At 49.3% G+C, this 9,044-nt stretch overlaps 1 protein-coding gene across 2 annotated transcripts; it reads right to left on the bottom strand.

The window, feature by feature from the left end:
* Window positions 1–3,830: 3,830 nt before the first annotated feature.
* Window positions 3,831–5,624, bottom strand: LOC309621882 (interferon alpha-inducible protein 27-like protein 2). 2 transcript variants are annotated; one of them, XM_082409192.1, is made up of 4 exons: window positions 5,507–5,624; window positions 5,340–5,369; window positions 4,602–4,763; window positions 3,831–4,051 (listed from the first exon to the last, which is right to left on the bottom strand). In XM_082409192.1, the coding sequence occupies exons 1-4, from the start codon at window positions 5,511–5,513 to the stop codon at window positions 3,849–3,851; spliced, it is 402 nt and encodes a 133-aa protein (XP_082265318.1). In that variant the 5' UTR covers window positions 5,514–5,624; the 3' UTR covers window positions 3,831–3,848. The 2 variants fall into 2 exon arrangements, with proteins under 2 accessions (XP_082265318.1, XP_082265319.1); XM_082409193.1 differs by lacking the exon at window positions 5,340–5,369.
* Window positions 5,625–9,044: the final 3,420 nt, after the last annotated feature.

The following is a 9,044-nucleotide window of genomic DNA, read 5'->3' as shown; positions in this document are numbered from 1 at the left end:
GTTGAAAGAACCTATAAGAGATGATCCAAAGTCCCTAACTCCTGCTGCTATTGAAGACGGGCATCCTTCCATAACTCGCATTTACTTTGCGGGTTATTTCCAGGAGATTTGGAGTCTTTACCTGGCTCGCTGCCCACCAGCTCTGTCCCAGCTGCCTTCTCAAGCAGTCGGCCTGTGCTCAGGGAGATAAAATAATTTTCATAATGAATCAATTTCAAATTGATGAGATTTGGGGTGGGGGATAGAGTAGTTCAACAATTACAACTCTTGTCCAGCCAGCCCTGGCCAGACTCTCTCAAATGTTGTTGCAGCAGAAATAGAAAAGAGGCTTTTCGGACAAGGAAAATAAGGAAACAGTGAACAGGCTTGGGAAACAGCATAAACAGGCCTGAAAGAGTTAAGCAATCTTGGTCATTCTTTAGCTGTTACTTCTAACACACACTTGTAGCTAGACGTGTCCTTCACAAAGCTGATTACTCTCTGACTCCATACGAATTACCCTTTGCACCTGGCATTTCTTCTCCCCCTACACTCCCTCATAGCACTCTTCATTTCACAAAGAAGGTCATGGGGCTTCCCTGGTGGCACAGTGGTTAAGAATCCGCCTGCCAACGCAGGGGACACGGGTTAGAGCCCTGGTCCGGGAAGATCCCACATGCCGCAGAGCAACTAAGCCCGTGCGCCACAACTACTGAGCCTGCGCTCTAGAGCCCGTGAGCCACAACTACTGAGCCCACGTGCCACAGCTACTGAAGCCCGCACGCCTAGAGCCCGTGCTCCGCAACAAGAGAAGCCACCGCAATGAGAAGCCCGCGCACCGCAACGAAGAGTAGGCCCCCGCTCATGGCAACTAGAGAAAGCCCGCACGCAGCACCAAAGACCCAACGCAGCCAAAAATAAATAAATAAATAAATTTATTTATTTATTTAAAGAAAAAAGAAAGAAAGAAGGTCGGGGCCGATAACTTCAGGGACACCAGACCCGGTTGCTGAGCTGACACCAGCTCTGGCCATGAATGTGCAGAAGAAAAGGAATACAAGACCTTCATTACTTTGAGCCTTCCTACCCCAGACCACGAGCCCCGGGCTATATAACCTTTCCCTATTCCCCAGGGAAGGGGGCACAGTTCTTGAGGTGCTAGCCTGTTATGTTACCCCCTTTGCCAGGCAGCGATTAAAGCCATTTTCTTCATTCCTCCAAAACTCCGTCTCCGTATTTCTTTTCAGCATCGGTGCACAGAGAGTCAAGATTTTTTGGCATCAGTGTCTTTGGTAACAGGGATTTTCCAGCAGAAGAGGAAACTAAGACGGAACGTTTTTCAAACTGAAATCGTGCCAGGCTTTCCCTGACAAATTGCAGAGACTGAGGGATTGTCCACTGGTTTGAGTGATCTCCCTCAAGGCCCTTGGCTTGTGGCTTTGTGCAGGGTAGGCCAGCTGGGGACCAGCCCCAAAGCTGAGCTGTGTTCTCTGCTGGGATTCCAACAGATCTGGGCCCGTCTGGGGTCCTGACCTGGTGGGTCACCATGAGACAGACTGTGGAGCCTCCTGTGTGTGCCTCATCCTGATGGAAGGAGATGGGTGAAGCCTGAAAATAGGCAGGTTTCAGGAATAATCTGAGAGCACTGTGGCTGTCTGGGGTCAGACCCCTGGGCTCCTGAGTGGGGCTTGAGCAGAAGGCAGGAAGCTGTCTTAGGCTGAGACCCCAAGACAAGGATTTGAGTGCAAGTAGTTAATTTGGGACGTGACCCCAGAGAGCACCAACAGGGAAATGGGGGGTGACAGGGAAAGACAGGCAGCTGAGAAATGGCCCATTAGTGAGTTTGCACTGGGGGCAACTGAGGCTGACTCCTGCTGGAGACCTCTGGGGGTTTATCCGCCAACTAAAATGCATCACTGGCTGAGGGCTATTCTGGGGGGAACCAACACCTGACACCTCCAGCCAGCCTTGTAGGCCTCAGGGGCGGGGCCTGGCAGCGGGGAACAGCAGGCGGACGCTGGGAGACACATGGCGGGGGGGACACGGGCAAGGCTCCGACAGTGTCTGTTGCCCCAGTTCAGTAGAGACAGAGGTGAACGGTATTTATGCCAGGACCTGCACATGGGAGGTCGATCTTATCAGGAGTTCATCTGGGTTTGGATTTTGTTGTTGCTATGGCTGCTGTCTGTGATCCACCAGCTTCAAATCAGGGTTCCCTGGGCTTGCGGTGGAGGCTGATTTTTCTGTGTCTGCTCAACCCTTGGCTAAAGACTTCCGTTTGGTCTGTGCATCTTGGAGAGGGTCTCTGCACGCCTGCTCCACCCGCAGTGTAGACATCTGCTGCTTGTCACTAGCTAGCCTGGCGGCAAGGGCAAAAGGGTTCTCTGTGGTCCCACCCGGCCTCAGTCTGCGCAGGCGCTGTGGGCCTGGGCCTGGGGGCGGGATTTTCTCAGAAGAGTTCCCCTCCCCCTGCTTCCCTAGTGGTGGGCCAATCCTTACTGTCTGAGCCCCGGAAAGTTTAACACCCCAAATTCAGAGGTAGAGGGTTTTTTTCTCTTTTTTCCCCCCATCTACACTGATCTTCACCTGTGCTCTGCGGGCTGCAGAGTTTACTGCCCTTCCCCCAGCAGCATGAGGCTTCTGTTCCCTAGGGGGTAGGGCTGCAGCTCCCCTCCGCTAGTCTTGCCTCAGTGAGGGAAGTTTCTCCTGACTCCAGTCTTCCTTGGGAGCACCCAGTGGGTCCTTGGAGAAGAACCTTAAGGTTGGCCTGAAGCATCCATCCTTGTGACTGTAGCTCCCAGAGTTCCCTGCGCTCATGGTAGCCCATCCTTGCCCTTGAACGATCAGTTAAGGTTTTTCGCTGAACTTGCACTGCCTGCTCTGGCCGCACCTGCCTCCTGTGCTCTGCCCCAGGTGGCTCAGTGCTCTCCTTGGAGGCACCTGACTTCCCTGAGAATTCAGGCCATCTGGTGGCCCTGCCTCTTCAGCTCTCTTAGGGATTCAAGGAAAGTTATGCTTTTGTAGCTTTTCTGGCTTTTTCTTATTGTCGGGTGGGAGTAACACTCTCTCCAGCTTCCTGTATCCTAAGCAGCTCTTCTTGATAGGTCGGCGAGTGGCCTACAGAATGCAGCGCCTGCACCCTGGACGCCTCCTCAAGACTATCTATTGGGGGTGTAAGCAGAAGAGTTAGAACTGATATCTCATCCTTTACAAAGACCCCAAAAAATGAGGCCACTCTGGAAGGAAGTGAGACCTCACTCTGAAGGTGAATGGAGTCTTAGGGGACACCAAGAACGCCTGTCGGCAGCGAAGGAACTGGTGAATGCCAGTTGCCTTTCGATTTTCCAGACACAGCGTAGTGACCATTCCTGATTCCATCTCCTCCCCTCGAGGTGCCCAGAGCCCCACTGTAACACTGGCATGCTGTCCTGTCCTTGCCCTGGTGGTCTGCATGTCAGCCTCCCCACAGCACTTTGAATAGGGTCCCGCTCACCTCTGGATGTCTGGTGCCCTGTAATGAGGAAGGGCAGAGGGCTCTGGGGTCAGTGGCTCGATGTGCATCCTGGCTACCCCTCACCTCTGCCTCCCTAGGAAGCTTTGTCAACCCCATCATTGAGTGAGGGGTAAACTGAGACCCACCGATGGTGCACAAATGGCCCTGGGTTATACAGCCCATCCCCTGTAGGATGGGGACCAACCAGAGCCTCTTGCCAAGTGATTCTGTGCTTGATCAGCCTGCCACCTCCCTCTGCCCCTCTACCACAAGGCAGGTTGGGAGAATGGGGAGCACTCGAAACTTCCAATTCACAGCTCACAACCCCCCAGGACCGCAAGGAACAAAGACAGGAAGGTGCATCTGCAGATGATCTTTATTTCTCATGCTTCTCTGAACTGAGTGGGAGTTTTGGAGGTTCGACTTGGGGTACATTTTCTCCTGGCTGGTCCCCTTCAGCTCTGGGTCCAGCTGGAGGAGAGGAAGGAGGTGCCTTTTTTGCACCTCCAAGCAAAGCCCCAAAAGCTGATCCAACGGAGCCCAGGAGGATGTTGGATGATGTGGAGAGTCCAGCTGCCCCTGTGGGAGACAGAGGGTGAGCACAGGAAGGGTGCCGTGGCCGGTGGCGGGGGCCCCTCAGGAGGCCTGAGGCCCAGAGATCCCACCTGGATGCCTCCCCTGGGTCCTGAATCCCCCAGGGCTCTGCTTTGGACAGAGGAAGGGGGTGAATTCATGGGAAGTGAGAGACAGAGGGAGAGCCAACCACAGACCCCAAGAGCTACAGGTCCCACTGAGGCCTAGAGAGGGGAGGGGACGTGCTTAGGCCACCCAGGTGTCAGAGTTGGGTAGGGCTAGACCCAGAGCCCAGCTATCACATATCCTGGGCTCCTTCCCTTCTTCTCTTTTCCAGAACCCCCTCACCGCTCCACTTCCCTCCTGCCCCCAAACGTCACCCAGGACTCAGAGAGGACAGTGAGGGAGAGACAAAGGACCAGGGACACTGAGGACCACGAAACTGGAGAGGGCAGACAGGTCCTCCCTCAGGGTTAGCCGCTGGGCTGAACCTTGTGCTGGTCTGACCCTCCCCGCCCTCTCCTTGCTCCTGCCCCCATCCTGCCCGGACACTTACCCACGGACTGGAGAGTGGCCACGAGGCTGCCGGCGGCAACTCCGCCCCCATTGGCCGTGGCGGCCGCTGACATCATCTTGGCCGCTAAGGAGGAGGCGGCGATTCCTGCCCCGGTGAAGCCCACGGCGCCCAGCACCACGGGCACAGCCCCCACGGCCAGGGCTGTAGGGGGAGAGGAGCTGGGTCGGGGCGTGGGCTCAGGGGAGTGGACTCCCTTAGGAATTCCTTGACAGTTTCTGGGGACTGTCTGCTCGGAGCAGACGGGAGACAGCCGCTTGGAGAGGGGTCCCAAGGTAAGGAAGAAATTGGGGGTGTGGAGCCAGCTTGGGACAGTAGGTTAGAGTAGGCCCCTGGTTGGGTCTCTAATTTGCTGGGTGACTACGGGGAAGTCACTACCCCTCCCTGGGCTTCAGGTTTGTGTCTGTGTAAATGTAGAGGTGAAATAAACCAATAAACCACTGCTGTTTTTAGCAGCAAACCCCGTTTCAAATGAAATCTTCTCTACATGCTCATTACATATAAGGACTAGAGTTGCAGCTACGTCGGGGATCGCGGTGACCTTTTCCGAGCGAGTACCGCTCTCGGCCCCTAAGATTCACCCGCGCGGCTCCGGGAGTGGAGGGGGTCTGGTGAGGCAGCTCTCACACCCCCGGCAGCGCCACCTCTCTAAGGCCTCCCTCCCATCCTGGGACCCAGGCCAGCTGAAGGCCCGGCGATGCGGGGATCCAGGAAAGTCACCTCCTCCTATCGCAGCAGCAGCTGCCCGTTCTTGAGAGAGAGAGAAAGAGAGAGAGTTGATTGAGGGAGTGAGGGAAAGAAGCGAGTCCTCTGGCCCTCCGTGGGTTGGGGTCTGGGAGGCCCGCCCCCTGCCCAGGCCACCAGCCTGATGGGGAAGAGAAACTTACTTATCATGGTGACGCCCTCCTCGCTGCAGCTGAGCTCAGGAAATGACTAAGCTGCACGAGATGCTGTTATTTCCTGGAGAACCACTAGGGACGCGGCCGGCCCCTCGCAGCATCTTGACCCCAGCAAAAGGCAGGAACGCACGTTCTGCGCGCCTGCTCGCCCGCCCCCCATCCCGCTTCCCACCCCTACTCGCCGGTCTTACCCGCCTCCCACCTTCACCTCCCTAGTCCTTCTCCTCCCGGCGCCGCCTCTGCTGGCTCCCCGCGGGTGGTTCTCTCTCGTTTGGTGGCTCCACCAAAAGGGAAAGAACCCTAAAGCACCTGAAAGCCGTTGCAAGTGGACCGGGGTTCCAAGTTGTAACATTTTGCCCCCTGATTACAGAAGAGTTGTTCGCTACAAAACAAAACAACAAAACAAAACAAAACAAAACAAAAAACAGAACGTAGGAGAAAATTTAATTTCACTTCCAGAGGGAGACACTGGTAGATTTTGGTGCATTTCCAGGCTATTTCGCCAGGACCGCCCCATCTCCGTCACTCTCTGAATGTGTAACCTCACCTCCAAGATCCAGTCACACTTGCACACTACTTTGTAAATTACTCATTTTATTTAATCGGCCGTTTTTGTTTCCCCAGGCTGTTTAATATTCTTCAACAGGATTTTTTTTTTAAAGTTAAATTTATTGAGGTATAATTTACACAGAGTAAAACTCAACTTTTTTTTTTTTTTGGCCGCCCTGCGCTCCCTGGACCAGGGCTGGAGCCCATAACCCCTGCAATGGAAGGGTGGAGTCTTAACCATTGGACCGCCAGGGAAGTCCCAAAGCTCAACTTTTGAGTGTACTTTTCTATGAGTTTGGACAAACATTCACAGTCGTGAAACACCGGCTCAGATACAGAACGTTTTCATCACCCATCTCCCCCATCCCCCAATTCTCTCACGCTTCTTCCTCATCAACCCCTCCCTGAACTTCGGCCGGCCGGCCGGCCGCAGCGGCCTATGATCCGTTTTCCGTCCCTAAACATTTGCCTTTTTGTATAATTTCAACACGATTTTTGCTTGTCATCAAACATTCTGTCCTGGGGATAAACTATAGTTCAATGTATCAGTCCGCGCCCCCACCGCCCCGCCCCTTTTTGTTTTGGCTTCGCAGCACAGCATGTGGGATCTTAGTTCCCCTACCAGGGATCCATCTGGTGCCCCCTGCATTGGAAGTGCCAGGTCTTAACCACTGGACCACCAGGGAAGTCCCCCCTTTTTAAGGGTTTAAATTCTTATTTTTGCTCTATAAGTTATCCTGGCTTGAAGTGCTTACATCATGGTTCACAAGTATTTTCTGATAATATAGCCCTCGAGGAAGAATTGCTGGGTCAGAAACTGTACATTTCTTATGGCACTTGATACTTTATTGTTAGGTTGTCCTCCAAAAATATTGCATCAGTTTACACTCCCCCCAAAAGTATGTGAGAGGATCTATTTTTCTCTACTCCTAACCAACAATTAGCTTTGTCATTAAAATGAAAAAAACCTTTGTTTCCAGTTCATCACTTTTTTTTTTTTGAGGGGGTAGGGGGACTTTTTTTTAACACAGAAAAGTTTTTAATATTTATGCAAATATGCCAATATTTTACTTTATTATTTTTTCCTTTGTGTGCCTAAAAAGGCTATTTCTGCTTGCTATCAGATACATCGTCACCTGTATTTTGGGGGTTTTTTTTCACTTTTTAAAATTAATTTTTTAATCCATATGGAATCTAGTTTGGTACATATAGGGTGCTTTACATATCTATGTATGTCTTAGCCAAGCAGCTCAGATATAAACACCATTTATTAAATTCCAACACTATTTATTAAATCATCTTCTATTTCCTCTTTGATTTGAAATTCCAACCTTATATTCAATATTCATATACTTGTATATATGCCAGTATACCTGTTTTGGAATATTCTATTCTGTTCCAATGAGCTATCTTTTCTGGCAACAAGATCACTCTGTTTTAATGTTTATAAATTTAATATTTGATTTAATATCTGTGCTCATTTTCATTTAGGTTTAAAAAAATCTTCTGGCTCTTCCTTCCTATTAGTTCTTCAGATGAAATTTATAAATATTTTTTCAATTTCAAAAAATTTTTTTTTGCTATTTTGATTGAAATTGAGCTAAATTTTTGAATAAATATTCCAGGAGAAACATTTTTGCAAAAGCAATTTTTTATGGAGGTATATGATAAGTCTTTCTACTTATTCTTTTTCCATATCCCTGCATAAAGTTTTGTAGTTGTCTTTGTACAAGGACTACATATTTTTAAATAAACTTTATTTTTAAAGAAAGTTTTAGATTTAAGGAAAAATTGCAAAGATAGTACAGAGAGTTCAAATATACCCTGCACCCAGGTTCCCCTATTATTAACATCTTATATTATAGGGTACATTTGCTACAATTAATGAACCAATGTTGGCATGTTATTATCAAAGTCATACTTTATTCAAATTTCCTTATTTTTAACCTAATGTCCTTCTGTTCCAGGATCCTATCCGGGATAACACATGACATTTAGTCATCATGTCTACTTAGGCTCTTCTTGGCTGTGACGATTTCTCATGCTTTCCTTTGTTCTGATGACCTTAATAATTTTGAGGAGTACTGGTCAGGTATCTTGGAGAATGTTACCTCACTGGGATTTGTCTGAATTTTCCCTCTCATGATTAGATGAAAGTTATGAGTTTTGGGGAGGAAGGTCACAGAGGTAAATTGCCATTCTCATCACAGCATATCAAAGGTACATGCTATCAACTTGACTTATAACTGTTGATGTTGATGGAAGACATTTTCACATATTGAGGTATGGGGAAGTCATTTTTGCTTATATGTGATTTGGCTTGAACTTTATGAAGATAACTAGGACGGCCTGTCTTATGGCCTGTCAAGTATCCATTGTACATCTGCCTTAACCACAACAACAAAAAGAATGCAGTTACCAGATTGTTTAGAATGTCCACTTTGAAGATATGGATAGATGCCTACCCCCTTCCCGTGACATCAATGCTAGTACTCCTTTGAAGATGAGATTCCCTCACTAGACACCAAGGTCATGTGTATGTGCTAGACTGTCTCTTTTGAAACCTTGAAGGAATGTACCCCTGTCATGTTTCATGTTTGGTCTTTGTTCTGACAAGATGTTAAACTGTGGTTCAGGCATCCAAAATGGATCTGGCTGGCCATTGTGGATGTGGTTTCAGACACATTCCTGCATCACTGAGAACTTGAATTTTCTGAAGTGTATCAAACTCAAGGACACCACCAGCCATTCTCAAAACAGTATCTGCTAGCAGCTACCAGCTGCCACCTTATGGTCTCAAGGTCTCCCCTGGTAACTATGCAACCATTTTGGACCCCAACCGATTCTTGCTTAAGAAACACCTTTACTTCTTGCCAGTTCCAATCCTAATTCTTTTTTTTTTTTTTAACATCTTTATTGGAGTATAATTGCTTTACAATAGTGTGTTAGTTTCTGCTTTAAAACAAAGTGAATCAGC

This window comes from Balaenoptera borealis (assembly GCF_965194805.1).
Source record: "Balaenoptera borealis genome assembly, contig: HAP1_SCAFFOLD_1119, whole genome shotgun sequence".
Taxonomy (NCBI): domain Eukaryota; kingdom Metazoa; phylum Chordata; class Mammalia; order Artiodactyla; family Balaenopteridae; genus Balaenoptera; species Balaenoptera borealis.
Note: the sequence above shows the minus strand (reverse complement) of the source record. Positions and strands in the feature narration are given on the sequence as shown.

Excerpts from the sequence above, each read along its gene's own strand:
- LOC309621882 (XM_082409192.1), bottom strand. Across the intron at positions 4,764-5,339 it reads TGCTGCTGCGATAGGAGGAG|CCCTGGCCGTGGGGGCTGTG; the intron begins GTGACTTTCCTG and ends CTCCCCCTACAG. Across the intron at positions 4,052-4,601 it reads GGCCACTCTCCAGTCCGTGG|GGGCAGCTGGACTCTCCACA; the intron begins GTAAGTGTCCGG and ends TGTCTCCCACAG.